General features: G+C 43.8%; 1 protein-coding gene across 1 annotated transcript in view; it reads right to left on the bottom strand.

Moving 5' to 3' along the window:
- Positions 1-15,328, bottom strand: part of ATRN (attractin) — an 89,062-nt gene that overhangs the window by 14,766 nt on the left and 58,968 nt on the right. Inside the window, exons 12-19 of the mRNA XM_048943615.1 lie at positions 12,530-12,750; positions 11,490-11,611; positions 10,572-10,710; positions 8,555-8,736; positions 6,790-7,006; positions 3,853-4,038; positions 2,738-2,971; positions 1,731-1,868 (exon numbers count right to left, since the gene is read on the bottom strand). Coding sequence (XP_048799572.1) covers positions 1,731-1,868; positions 2,738-2,971; positions 3,853-4,038; positions 6,790-7,006; positions 8,555-8,736; positions 10,572-10,710; positions 11,490-11,611; positions 12,530-12,750 — 1,439 coding nt within the window. The remainder of the gene's footprint in view (positions 1-1,730; positions 1,869-2,737; positions 2,972-3,852; positions 4,039-6,789; positions 7,007-8,554; positions 8,737-10,571; positions 10,711-11,489; positions 11,612-12,529; positions 12,751-15,328) is intronic.

Genomic DNA, 15,328 nt, shown 5'->3' with positions numbered 1-15,328 from the left:
TTCCCTCGTTCTTTTACCATCACAGCAAACAGCATTAAATCACAGCAAATTAAAAACCTGGGCCCAAAGCACTTGAGAGCAAAGCACTTCTGACATGAGCTACCAGTTTCATCAGATAGCGAATGAATGCTGCTCCAAAGTCTCTCAACACATTTTCTAATTTCTCTGTCAGGCGTCTGGCTGACTTCAGTCTATCATACATTATCTCGACAAGAAACTTATTTTTGGACAGTCCTCACACAGAAGAGTCTAAAGTAACTTACTCTTGAGTTTTCACAAGCACAGAAATGCAACGAATACAAAAAGGCACACTGTGATGCAATGATTAAATCTGAATGCTCAGAGCAGGATTGTACATTTTCTCATGCCAGCTCAGCCTCAATTTATTCATTCCTGCACTTCAAATTATCTTCATGCAAAACGGATTTAAGAATATCAGCGGCATTTAATCTTGCAGATAACACTGTAAAATAAAAGTGTCAAACATGCACTTTCTCCTTTGTACCAGGAGCACTGAGCTGCCTGTCACAATTTCATATCATGGAATCATAGAATGGTTTGGGTTGGATGAGACCTTTAAGATCATCTAGCTCCAACCCTCTGCTATAGGCATACTCCTCCCACTAGACCAGGTTGCTCACAGCCCCATTCAGTTTGGACTTGAGGGCCTCCATGCATTCTCCACTCTCATCTTCCCCAAAAAAGATGATGCTGCTTCCAGCAAACATAATTAGATGGATTTCCAATGTCTCTTTTTCCCCTGGATTGCCTCCATATTTGGAAGGAGCAACCTGAAGTCCTCAGTGTCCCTTCATTAATGACCTTCACTTCTTCCAGGGTGCCTACAAACCACTCACATTCATTTCACAGAACTGCTGATACAACTCTCACCCCCAACAATGCAATTTATGCTCTACTCTTTCCATCACTGTGTCATATTATAATTACTCCACCTAACTGCATTCTATTAAAGCTCCTTGGAGCAAGAAGCATCCTCTCTTTCATCTGCATATCCTCTACCACAGCTGGATGTTGGTTTACAACTGGTGTCCCCAAGCTACAGCGCTACACAACTTCTGAATGTCGTTGAAAGGTTTGAGGACAGAGCTCCAAATCTCACAGGTTTATTTCTCAGTATTACTGAAGGAAACTGTACGGGTCCTTCAAGAAAGAATTCTTTCCATTTTTGTTAACTGGATCTTACACAACTGAAAAATTACTTTGTGCCAAAGAGACCGAAAGCATGTTACAAACTTAAAAGGCAATTTTAACAGAGATCACTTAATCCTCAACTGAAACCCAGCCAACCCCTCAGTGAAATACGGCAATCCTTTTATGAAGCAGGCATTCATAATAATAAATGCACAACACATTAAGCAAATGTAATAGAAAGTGGAACTGAGATAAGCGGAAATTTGTCCAAGACATTGGGATTAACACCATTTCTTTTCAAAACAGGATTGTCAAACACCAAAGCTAACTCATTTTTCAGTGTGGTCATTTGAAATGTACGAAGGAGGGGAAAATCATTTTAATCTTGTGCAACACCAGTCAAAGAACTTCATCAAGCCATTTCTGCATCTTGGATGCAAAGAAGCAAGGATGGTGCCTTGCCTGCAGGAAAGAAATGTATTATTGGGATATAATTTCAGTTAAGATAGAAGAGGAATGAGTAAAGAGCAATAAAACACCATAGCATTCAGCAAAGGAAGAATTCAGGCATCACTTACGCTGGCACGTTCCTCCATTAGTAGGATCACCATAGTAGCCAGAGATACAAGTTTCACAGTGTTTGCCAGTTGTCAGATTTTCACACTTCTCACAGATGCTTTCATTTATGCACTTACTGTGCCCATTGCATTGGCAGGCTGCAGAAAAGAGAAAAGGATGAGTATCTGTGCTCAAAGGCAGCCCTGCACACAGCAGTCTGTGACTTCTGGAGAGGCTGAATGAAACCACTTCACCCAACTTTCAAAGAGGTTCTTGCAGTCTTGCTAGAGAGACATAAACTCAGAGAGAAGCGTGCACTGAAAACCTGAAATTTAAAGCAGCAAACAGAAAACTGAACTCTAAATCACTGCTGTGAATATTGGACAGATGGAAATGGAAGCAGATAGAGGGATGGGTTTACAAGGATGAATGGGGAAGAGAGGTTTTAACAGCAATTCAGTGATTTTATTCTATGTACTTAGTGTCAAAAACATTATTTCAGCATCTCCCTAAGCATTACTAATAGCTAAATCAACTGTCAAAGAAAGACTCGTCCTTCTTTTTAAGAAACCTTAAAATGAATATGTAAATAAAAGCTAAAAACTCAGTAAAGGTTCGAAGAAAGGGAAAAATCTTGCAAGAACAACCCATGGATTAGGGAAAAAAATTAAATCACAGAATCATTAAGGTTGGAAAAGATCTCTCAGATCATCAAGTCCAACACCAACCCATCCCCATCATGCCCACTAAACCACATCCAACCACTGGGGGTTGGGACCAGATGATCTTTGAGATACTTTCCAATCCAGGCCATTTTATAACTTTATATCCTTAAGTGCCACATCTGCACATTTCTTGAAGGCAGGTCTTCAGGTAGCAAACCTCTGCAGCTGTTCTGCAGATAGATCAACTCTTCCCATCTCAAACTGTGTTCCTTTTTGTGTCTTCCAAGCTCTCCTCCTCCTTCCATTAACAGGTATGAAGCTGCTCACCCTGCATTTAACTCTGCTACACTTCACCCACTTACCTGGACACTGGATAAAGGACCAGTTATAATTGTGCTCTCCAGCACACATGCTGACATTAAGGACAGGCTCCAAGCTTTGTTTTCCTGTTGCAGATGGGGTTGGCATCTTGAGTGCACCTCGGTAGGAGCCATCCATGCATTTCCCTTTGCCAGTGTTGCTGGGATCCGTGCACCATCCACAGCCAGGCTGCTCCAGGCAGTGAGAGCACGTGCAGTAGCCTGAGCAGTTTTCAGCTATTAAAAAGATGAAATAAAATCAAATTGTGACGTAAGTCATGGCCTCAAAAAAAAGGCAATGATTAAAGAGAGCCCTTTTGTGACTTAGAGTCATTTTCTCCCCAAAGCCTGTAAATATTTATTCTGATATGCAGAGAGAGAGGTATCAATTCTCATTCCTATCAGAATATTTATTTTAGAATCTTAATTAACAAAGGTTGAAGCAAGCAGTGAATTAGGAAACAATGGAACATAAGGTAGGAAACAACCAACATAAGGGCTATCTAACCATTAAATAGCACACACTGAAATCAGAGCTGAGGGTTCCCAGCTAGAGACCATCTCTGCCTGATCCTCAAATTAGAAATGAATTATCCCAAAGCAAAAGAAACAAACAAAACAAAGAAAATAATTTATTTTAAACACAAAATTTCTACTGGGGGATATGCAATAAATCAGAGCATATATGTAAACCATACTTTGGATTTCATGATTCCGCATGGAAGATACAGAAGAGATGCAAACAGAAGTTAATCACATGAAATCGTGTAAGAGTTTTAATTGGAAGGGTAAATATAATAATCAAATAATGCTTCAAATAATGAAGCAAGCACTGAAAAAGAAATTTGAGATTTCATTATTTGAAAGCCTAGACTATCTGCCATTGAAGACCATCCACCATTGAGTTCATTTGATAGTGTCCCTTATCAGACCCCAATTCTCTTCAACTCTTTACACGACACAGAGGATTCTGTAAGACTGAGCTGCACACACCAAGCTCCCAGGGCTGTGTTTTTGAAGACCTCCATGAACACAGTGGTACAGGATACCCAACGATCAGAGCTGTTGGCCAACACCAGACCTCTCCCACCCATTTGGAAGCAAAAGCAAGGACTCACGTGGACAGCTGCTCATGGTGTACCACTCCATGCACTGCCCGTAGGGGAAGGAGGCCACGTAGGCGTTGGAGTCCACACACTGCTTCATGTTGCTGCACCACATGCACTCAGAGCTGCCACTCGTGCACTCACCACACATGGTGCGCAGGGCGCAGGGCGTGCGGCACTGCTTGGCGCTGTGGTTGGCTGTGGGAGGAGGTAAAGGTCAGCTGTGAGCCAAAAACCCATAGGTAACAAACCCCTGAAGTAGGTTATGAAGACTGGAAAATAGTTCAGCATCGTAAAGGTGACATATTTCTTTGGTAGTGTCTTGGTGGTAGAGCTCAGTGTGACAATATGCAACGGCACTTAATGGGCTTATGTTGAGCCATGGAGGGTTCAGAATGGATATTAGGAGAAATTTCTTCTTTGAAAGAATGGTGAGGTATTGGAACTGGCTGCCCACGGAGGTGGTGGAGTCACTGACCCTGCAGGTGTACAAGAAAAGGGTAAAGGTGGCAATGAAGGACATGGGTTAGTGGGCATGGAGGGGATGCTTTAATGGTTGGACTTGATCTTAGAGGTTTTTTCCAACCTGAATGGTTCTATGAGTCCATGAGATATTTAATACATTGGTAAGAGGGGTGGCCAGCAGGGACAGGGAGCTGATTGTCCCCCTCTACTCTGCTCTTGGGAGGCCTCATCAGTATTGCACTCAGGTCTGGAGCCCCCAATACAGAAAAGACAGGGGGCTGTTGGAGAGGGTCCAGAGGAGAGCCACAAAGATGATCAGGGGACTGGAGCACCTCCCTATGAAGACAGGCTGAGGGAGCTGGGCTTGTTCAGCCTGGAGAAAAGAAGGCTCTTGAGAGACCTCATTGCAGCCTTTCAGTACCTAAATGGAGCCTACAGACAGGAGGGGAGCCAACTCTGTGAAAGGGTTGATAACAGCAGGACAAGGGGAAATGGTTTGAAGTTGAAGGAGGGAAGACTGAGGTTGGATGTCAGGGGGAAGTTCTTGACAGAGAGAGTGGTGAGGTGCTGGAACAGCTGCCCAGAGAGGCTGTGGATGCCCCGTCCATCCCTGGAGGTGTTCAAGGCCAGGTCGGATGGGGCCCTGGGCAGCCTGGTCCAGTATTAAATGGGGATGTTGGTGGCCCTGCATGGTGGCGGGGCTTGGAGCTTCATGATACTTGAGGTCCCTTCCAACCCTGACCATTCTGTGATTCTACGATTCTGTGAATATCCCAAGTTGGAAGCGATCTGTAAAGATCAATGTGTCCAACTCCTGGCTCCACCCAGCACCACCCAAAAATCAGACTATAAGGACTGTAAAACAGCATTTCTCTTACTATGAGTGCTTATCCATGAATGCTCATGATTTCAAAAGTGGTCGGAAAACAATTTAAAGATCATATTTATAACACTGCTTATCTCAACAGGTTTGTTGATGGGCTCCTTCCCTATTTACCCAATTAAAGTGTTGGGAATCAGAATCATCTAAACTGGAAAAGACTGACAGGGATGGGACTCCACCACTTCCCTGCAGTGCCTGCCAGTGCTAGACCGGGAAGGAACCCCCATGATTAACTAAGCACACTGGGATGGGTTTTAAGTTATTTGATAGGTTCCACACATAAAACTTAGTACTGAAAGCAGAACTAAGTGAGGAACTGCTGGTGTGATCCAATGCTTTATCATCAGCTTTAAGTGATTGCTCTCAGACCATAAAACCAAGTGAAAGCTTAAACAGTTCAAAAAGCTGTCAGTTAAAAGAGAAACTCTGAGTCAGGATTCCACATTCACAATCTGTACCCTGAGTTTCTATGATGCTCACCTTACAGTAGTGTACCTCACTTATGAATATTAGGTAATAAAGTCAACTTTCCTAAAATTTAAAAGGCACTAATTGGTATTCAGAAATAATCAGCTCTAATAACTGAGCGGAGTTAACAGACCAAACCACTTTAAAAAAAAAGATATGCAGTTCCAACAAAGCCAGAAGACTTTTCCCAAAAGCCAACAGCTTCTTTTTCAAAGTTCTCCTATCTGCAAAGTGTCTTGCCCAATTAATTTCAAACTTTGATAAAAATCCTCCTCTGGCAATGGAGCCTGGGAGGGCAGGGAAGGGAGTTCAATTGGAAAGTGGCTTTTATTTATTTATTTTTAAACAGTAGATTGCTCCGTACCGTAATTAACCTAAATGTCACAATCAGGTATGCAATTTAGAGAAAAATAATTAAACTCTAATGTACTTTATGAATTTTACAGTTAGCAATGTAAGCGTAGAGCTATTTATAACTTCTGATCCCTGTTTGGAATACCTACACAGGACACATTTTCAGAACCACTTTTCTTTGGCAAAATCATGATGCAAATGGGATAAAAAACGGGATGTTTTTTACTCTCAGGGACAAACATCTACATATCAACCTGTCCCCTAAAGAAGGGGGAGAAGAGAAGGCTACAAGGTGACTTGATAGCAGCATTTCAGTACCACAGAATCACAGAATGGCCAGGGTTGGAAGGGACTTCAAGGATCATGAATCTCCAACCCCCCTGCCCCATTCAGGGTCACCAACCTCCATGTTTAATATTAGACCTTCAGTATCTAAAGGGGAGCTCCAGGAAAGAAGGGGACAGACTATTTTAGCACTGCCTGTGGTGACAGAACAAGGAGAAATGGTTTCAGGCTTAAAGAGGGTATATTTAGGTTGGATAAGGAAAAAATCTTTTGCAATAAGGGTGGTGAGCAATGGAACAGGTTGCCCAGAGAGGTGGTGGATGCCCCATCCCTTGAGGCACTCAAGGCCAGGCTGGACAGGGCTCTAAGCACCTGACCTAGCTGTGCACGTCCCCATTCCTTGCAGGGGAGCTGAACTAGATGACTTTTAAAGGTACTTTCCAACTCTAAGGATTCCATGATTCTAAGGGCCGTACACTCAGAGCCAGTGTTACCTGCCCTTTCGCAGACACTGCCATTGACTTCATTGATGCACGTTGCTGCCTTCAGTCCCTGGCTGGAAGGCTCAGCTAGATAACCACAAAATCCAGCATCGCTGGGTTCATCGGGGAGCCACTGGAGCAGGGTGTTGGTGAAGGGTGACATGTCCTCCCAGCACCAGTACGACACGTTGATCTTCCTCAGGCCAACCCACGGAGTCAATGCTTTGGACTAGAAACACAGAGGGGGAAAGTTATCACACAGCTTTATTTATTTTTTGGTATTAAAACAAACATCAGCACAGTGCTCGTAAGGAACTTCGACAAATTTGGTGTTGCAAAAACGCATGCGGGAGATACGTGTTTCTCAGTGCCATCTGAATTTAGTGCTACAGAAGTAGAGAAATTCTCTTGGAAACAGCAATTATTATTTTTTCTTTACACTATGTTTCTATTTATCTGCAACAGGAGGAGCACAAGTCACTCACACAGCTCATTATGAAATTAGCTGCAAGTTAAATGAAATTACCTACACAACTTAAATGATGAAGTTTACCTGCTTCACAGCTCTTCTTTACTACAGCTGTCCCTCAGCAAAACCATTACCCACATTTTGACCACTTAATACCAACTAAAAGGGCTAATATTTCCATTCCTAGGGCTCACATTTTAAAGGATACCATAGCAGGAAATAATATGTACATGGAAAATGTTTTTCCTCCAATGTAAAGGAGCAAGTGCTGTTAAGGAAGGGTTGCTAATGCATCTTTAGGAATTTACATGATACTTAACCACTCCTGGAGCTGTTCTGCAGTGTCCAGAGCTTGGCTTCCTCTCTTCACTTAAGAGTTAACACGCAGCCTCAAGTGAACTGACTCTTACCTTACACTGGTTCAGCTGAATCCCCTCTAAAAACCCTACACTTGTTGAAACATCACTTGAAAATTCACACAGGGAATCAAAGCAGGAAAAGCTCGTTTCAACAGGGCAATATTTCTCTTCAATACTGAAGTATGCTCCCGTCTGAGAAGCACCAATCCTACTGCCTCCAGTCTGATTTTTCCTATAAAAACCTCCTGCCAGCCCTAAGACCCAGGATGAGGAAAGCTGATGCCTTCAGACCAAGCTTTCAGAGCCTCAGAGCACCACACTTTGCTATGGTTCAAGCACCCCTCACACAACCTGCCCCGAATACCTCTGCACTTCTGCAAGTGGCTGGAAAAAAAACAATATTTATTTTCCTGTTGCTTGAGGATGGATGAATTCCAACTCACTCCTCACTGGCTCAGACAGCAAAGCACCTGCCACTAAATCAAACGTAAATAACTCCCAATAAGCCAAGCAGGTCTGCAGAGTTAAGAAGCTGACATTTGAAACAGTGCTTTCCTGAGCAGAATAAATAGCTTTGAATGCTTTATTTTAAACACCTCCGGCGCCCCCAAAGGGACCTTTATTTATAAAATACTGTGTAGATGTCACAAGAGAACCACTTGCACTCCTCTCGCAGCCATGTATCCCACAAGGGAAATGTGTGTGTGATTTCATTACAGAAAGCAATACCTTTGAGGCACCGTGTATGTTTGTATTTATCTTTCCCATTTACATTCTCTACAATTTCACTTCAAAAACACCCATAGGGTACGTTGAATTTCAAAAGGAAAAATCGGTCCTTCTCAGTTAAGAGGCATGTCTGCTCCACAGAGAGCACACCGTGCCTCAGCAAGGACTCCTCCACAGCCAGAGCTTAATTAGTCAGAGGACATAAAAGAGAAGTGCTCACCGAAGACTGCATCTTCTGCAGCTCCTTCAGAACAAATTCCACCTTTTTCTGGGTGGTCAGAGAAGCCAACGAAGCTCCACTGGACCTGCAGGACAGCTTGGCGTGATCGTAGTTCTCCTTTGCATTTGTAATTTTCAGGCAAGAGTTGCTGACCAAATGCCAGTTTGTTCCACAGATATTTTCTGAAGGAAGGAAAAGAGTAAAACCTGAGGTGGGGGTGACTTTCACAGTGTTCTGAGCTGCAAGACATCTTCCACCAAAATGAGCTCTACAGCCCCATCCAACCCATCATGACACACTGGCATGCTCAGAAGTACTTATGTACAAGTAACACACAGAAGAAAGCTGTGTAGGGGATCTGAAGTCAAAGTCACCACTTGGTTACCGGCAACAGGTTGACAAAGCAAATCTTTGAACATCCAGCAGTGAAATTGTTTCAAAGGAAAAGTGGAGAAGAACTCCTTACACTTTGCAAGAATTATTCCTCTGACTCCTAAGATGTTCTAGTGAGGCAATGGCAGAGGTTGCCCAGAGAGGTGGTGGGTTCCCCATCCCTGAGACCCTCAAGGTCAGGCAGGATGGGGCTCTGAGCACCTGATGGAGCTGCAGGTGTCCCTGTTCACTGCAGGCAGGAGGACCAGATGGCCTTTAAGGGTCACTTCCAACTCAAACCATTCTGTAGAGCTGATGTCCAGATCAAAGCCTCAGTTTAAATTCATCTGAAAACTATCAAGAGTTGGGTTTTAGACGGGCTTTTTACAAATATGATCACCTCGCTCCCTTCTCTATAACCAATTAAACACACCAAATCCTTCAACAGTATCACTAAGAGATGTTTTTTTCACTTTCATGGTTCTTCTCTGATGTCTCTTCATTTATTCACTTCCCAGACTAGCAGAAAGCAGACCTGGACGTGTCCAGAGTCACCAGGGGAAGTTCCTCCAGGCCTTTTTAAAGGTCCTGTCCATGTTGTTTTTCTCTCTTTCTCCCCTGCTAGGAAAGGTTGAGGGAACTGGGATTGTTGAGCTTGGAGAAGAGAAGGCTCTGGGGAAATTTCATTGCAGCCTTCCATACTTGAAGGGAGCATATAAAAAGGAGGAGAAATGGCTGTTTACGAGGGTGGATAGTGATAGGACAAGGGGAATGGTTTTAAACTGAGACAGCAGAGGTTTAGGTTGGATATGAGGAGGAAGTTTTTCACACAGAGGGTGGTGATGCACTGGAACAGGTTGCCCAAGGAGGCTGTGGATGCCCCATCCCTGCAGGCATTCAAGGCCAGGCTGGATGTGGCTCTGGGCAGCCTGGTCTGCTGGTTGGTGACCCTGCACATAGCAGGGGGTTGGAACTGGATGATCACTGTGGTCCTTTTCAACCCAGGCCATTCTATGATGCTACGATTCTACGATATTTTATTAACTGTGTAAGCCAATTTCTGAAGATGCTATAATTCTCTTCTAGTTACTGGGAAAAAAAAAATCCTTTCTGTGGAGGAGCCTAATAAACAACTGCTATGAGCTCCCACTGGAAACATGCTAATAAGAGAATTTTCCTCATACACTTAGGTGTTATTTGCCTAACACGTCCAGTATGTGACATTCTGCTTTTGCACAATTCTAGTTTCTAAAATCAAATGGCATGCATTATTAAACCTAATGCCTCACCGAAGCCTATTATATCAACAGTGCTGCTTTCATCAAATGAAAAGAGAGAGAGATGAAATGCAGGCTAATAATTATACAAATGATTACACTGCTCTTCAGACAATTGGGACTCAAAAATATTCCATCAGACTTTCTAAATTTACTTGAAATAGAGTTTCATGCCAAAATTGGGTTGATTAAAGAACACTACTCCTATATAGCAGTAAACTGTCACCCGGTTGGGAGTTTTGTTTTAAACAGAAGCAAAAGAAACAAGAAAAAAAGAAAACCAACCAAAAAAGAAGATGAACATCGCAACCAATACTTTTGGATTGGGTGAATGTGGAGCTGCTTACATAAACTCAAGCAATACCTACCTGGTAAAGCAATGCACTCCTGATTCCTTGGTTCCCACTGACAGTTCTGATCCATGGCACAGCTTTTACAGCTTGTCCTTTTGTTACAGTAATAGGCAGGGTTATCCTTAGGACAATTCTCATAAGCAGTAATGGGAACCTAAAATAAATGGCACCAATGAGGCTTCCCATCCAAGTAACATCAGTTTGTAACAGTCATAAAGACTAGCATGCTCAACTTCACGTTTCAGATCTACAAGGCAATCTATATGTTCCAATGTGGAAACACTGAGGTGTGCTCTCAGGATATTCCCCCAGATTAGCACTTTCCTCCTTAAAGCTGTTCCCTCTAGGGGTAGGGCTGAGTTTTTTCTAGGGCTCTAACGGCAAATCCAAACGGCTTTGAGCCTTACTGAATAACCACATCACCCTGACAGTAAAAGATTCATCTCTTCCCCTCTGCCCTTAAGGCATTGATAGGACAAGGGAGAATGGTTTTAAACTGAGACAGGGGAGGTTTAGGTTGGATATGAGGAGGAAGTTTTTCACTCAGAGGGTGGTGAAGCACTGGAACAGGTTGCCCAAGGAGGCTGTGGATGCCCCATCCCTGCAGGCATTCAAGGCCAGGCTGGATGTGGCTCTGGGCAGCCTGGTCTGGTCCCTGCACATAGCAGGGGGTTGGAACTGGATGATCACTGTGGTCCTTTTCAATCCAGGCCATTCTAAGATTCTACAGTGATGATGATCCTCCTCATTTCAGGACTGGGGAGTCCCACAAAAAGCCCTCAGACCCACATGAAGAATTCAAGGTTGTGAGCAGTTCAGAGGCACAAAAGCACAGGAAATAACAAAAGGATGGGGGTCATCATGCTGTCAGATGAAGACAATTGTTATTTCAAAGGCAAAACGTAAACTACAGAAGCATTAGAGAGACTTTACCTGTTCCTCCGTGCAGTTGTTATGCATTGAGATACACTGGTCGGTGCACCACTGACAGTTGTTTGTGTTTGCTGTACAGCTATAGCAGTCTGTAATCTGATCACATTTTTCATTGTCTACAACTATTAAAGAAAAAAACCTGCATGACCAAAAACAGGCATTTCCTGACAGAGCTCTAAGAACTTGATTACATACAGCAAAAGATACAACCAAACAGTAGCGCCTGGAGATTTCCTCTTATCAACCAGTTAGTAAATGGGATTCTTTCTTTTCACTCAACGGAGAGAGAATTGCATTCATCAATTGCTTTTAGTGCCCAGGTAGCAATCAAAACACAAGAGCAGAAAACACACTGAGACACTGAAGCCCACCAGAAGCAATGGGGCACGCGTGTTCCATCAATGCACAGGCAAACCATGCCAGAGGACGTTTCCCAAGGACAGGGAAATCTCCCACTGCAGGCCCATTTTGCTGAAAGCCTGCCCTTCAATTATGTGCAGCATTTTCATGCAAAGCTTGAACTTTCCACTTCATCTTTCCAATTGCTTATCGCCTGTGTTTTGTGAGAATTTATTGTACATTCAGAGCCCATCAAAGCAGTGTCCCTTTACATCAATTTCTTTTAAATAATTAAAGGCTGCAATCTATTACAGAATCGAGGTTCATGTAATTCAATTCAGAGCAATGAACGCACTGGGATAAAGTGTTGAAAAGTTGTTAAAAAGTTATCATACGAAGAACACAGGAATCAGACCTTAAAAATAACGCTCTTTTTCCGTGCCCCAACCCAGATAAGAGCATAGAAGGTGACAGAAAGCACATAAACCACCTATCCTGCTGTCTCAGGGTAACACAGCAGGCCCAGGTCCTCCCCCCTCCCCTCACAATGAACAGAAAGCTCTCACAAGGTCAGACTTCAGGGCCAGCACCTACAGAGCAGCAACCCTGATGCCGCCTGTGCGGTGTGGGACCGTACATACAAACAACACCGGAGAGAAAAGCAGACGAGGAAAGGGAAATAGGAAGGATGTGGCACATACCTGACTTGGCAGGACAATCCTCAAGGACCTTTTGCTGTTGCTGCACTGTGGCCATTTCCCAGGGCACGCAGCCAGGCCGGGCAGGAGCCCACACACAGCGCACACCAGGTCCTGCTTGCGTGCAGGAGGTCTCGTTAGTAAAGGCCTCACATCTCTCTGGTGTGTACTTCAGGATGTCACTCAGCAGGAGGCTGTTGAAGCCTCCAAATATATACATGGTGCTGGAGAAAATGCAAGTAAAGAAACGTTTCTCCTCAACATCTTTTTCAGTGGCACAGACATAATGAGATTGAGTTTACTCTCGGGAAGTTTGCTGATGTCGCTAAGCTGAGAGGTGCAATTCATTGTATCATTAAGGTTGGCAAAGACCTCTAAGATCCTTTAGTACCACCCTGACACACCCCCACCATGCCCACCGACCACGTCCCACATCTCCATGGCTCTGGAGCACCTCCAGGGAAGGTGACCCCACCACTCCCTGGGCAGCTGTGCCAGTGCCTGACCACTCTATTGGAGAACAAATTTCCCCTAGTATTCAACCTGACCCTCCAGTGGTGCAACTTGAGGCCATTACCTCTCATCCTACTGCTGTTATCTGGGAGAGGAAGCCTTTTGATACAACAGAAGGAATGGGATGCCATCCAGACAGACCTGGACAGGCTCAAAAATGTGGGTCCATGAGAGCTGAATGAGAATCAACAAGGGCAAGGTTCTGCACTTGGGTTGGGGTAATCCCAGATATGTTTACAGCCTAGGAGAAGAAGTCATTGACAGCAGTCCTGCAGAGAAGGACTTGGGGCTTCTGATGCATAAGAAGTTGGCTGTGTACCAGTGCTTACAGCCTGGAAGGCCAACAGTACCCTGGGCTACATCAGCAGAGGGGTGCCACAGGGCAGGGAAGGGACTGTCCTGTCTGCACTGCCCTTGTAAGGCCTCCAGCACAAGAAGGAAGCTGTTGGAGCAGCTGCATGTCCAGGAGGCCATGAGGATGCTCAGAGTGCTGGAGGAGATCTGCTATGGAGGGGGACTGAGAGCTGGGAGTGTTCAGCATGGAGAGGAGAAGGATTTGGGGAGAACTCACTGAGTCCTTCCATTACTTAAAGGGAATTTATAAACATAAGAGAGAGAGTGATTTTTTACACTGTCTGACAGCGATAGGACATGGGGCAATGGCTTTAAACTAAAGGAGGGGAGATAACATCTGACATGTTAGGAGGAAATTCTTTACTCACTGGGTGGTGAGGCCCAAATCTGTGGGTGCACCATCTCTGGAGATGCCCAAAGCCATGGATGGGCCCTGGGCAGCCCGAGCTGGTGGGGAGCCAGTGATGGAGGGGCATTAAGGTTTCTTCCAACCTAACTATTCTGTGATTCTACCCAAAAAGATGCCACAATTCTGTGTGACACCTGACTAATGTGACCATATACATAAAATGCTGCAGGAATGCACGATCCTCCTGTAAAAACAGTGTCAAGAAAGGGAAGAAGGCTGACACAGGGGAGACGATATTGCACTATTAAACCAGCAGTCAGGAACTGTGACAAAACAATTCAATGCTGTCACATACTGCCGCACTGCTGCGACAAAACCACAGATATTTTTATGGCTGTTATCAACTGAGCAGAGATCCATTTCCCCCTCATGTTTTGAGGGTGGGAAAAGATGCTTTGTTTTCTGTTTCTTTTAAACCTCCTATAACATCACAACTGCTTCAGGCATAACATCAAGTTTCAGCGGTTACACAAAAACACAGCTCAAAAAAAACAACACCTGTGCATCAATGTTTGTAAACTTATATTCAGTGAGATAGCACAGAAGTTTCTGCAACTGAACAGAAGTTTTGTATGAATAATAAACAATTGTTAGCATTACTTTCATCCTATTTCAGAAGACAATTAATGCAGAGGCTTCACTGCTCTTGAGGGCAGCAAACAGACAGCTGATAATCAGCGTACACTGCAACAGGTATAGTGAGATTTCCAAAAACAAGGGTTTCTGTTTGAAAGCATACATTCTTTTTAAAGTCAGTATTCTCAAACTGACTTAAGCTGTGCTTTAAATAATGTTACTGATTTAGATGTACTGTACTCAAAGGGACAGGGAACCAGAATGGAAGACTCCTCAGAAATACCACATCCCTGCAGACACCCTCAAACTGAGCTCTGCAGAGCCAAGCACAGCAACAGCTGTTCACCTCAAGGTGTGGATATCATTACAGTGATATAATGCTTAACAGCAGGAATCTCATCTATGATTTCACCTAATTACTGCACATCACATCACTGGTAAAGAGCGACACAGGATACACCGTGGAAACTAAAACATGGGCAATTTGGAAACTAAAACATGGGCAATTTAGAAACCACAAGGGAAAATATGAATTTGGGCATATAAATGGTCAATGAAGCTAAATGAGGGCAGAAAGAAATAAAAAAATGTGAGAAAATGATTTCTGAATGAACAAACATTTATCAGATCCCCTCTCGGTCTTCTCTACACAGGCTGAACAGACCCACATCACAGCCTTTCCTCATACACGAGATGCTCCAGGCCCTTCATCACCTTTGTGGCCCTTCACTGGACTCCTTCTAGGAGATCCCTGTCTTTTTGGAACTGGGAAGATGCATTAGTAGAAGCACTGATAAAAGAGGTGCTTGCTGAAGACACTGAGAGAGCAGAGATCTGAGAACTTCAGCAGATTTGACACTGAATCTCACTTCTCCAGTCTCAGTGTCCTTAACTATACACACATAAATATCTCAACACATGCACAAATGTGCACCAATGTATTGAAATGG

This window comes from Lagopus muta, chromosome 4 (genome assembly GCF_023343835.1).
Source record: "Lagopus muta isolate bLagMut1 chromosome 4, bLagMut1 primary, whole genome shotgun sequence".
Classification (NCBI taxonomy): Eukaryota; Metazoa; Chordata; class Aves; order Galliformes; family Phasianidae; genus Lagopus; species Lagopus muta.
This window is presented reverse-complemented; position numbering and strand designations above follow the sequence as displayed.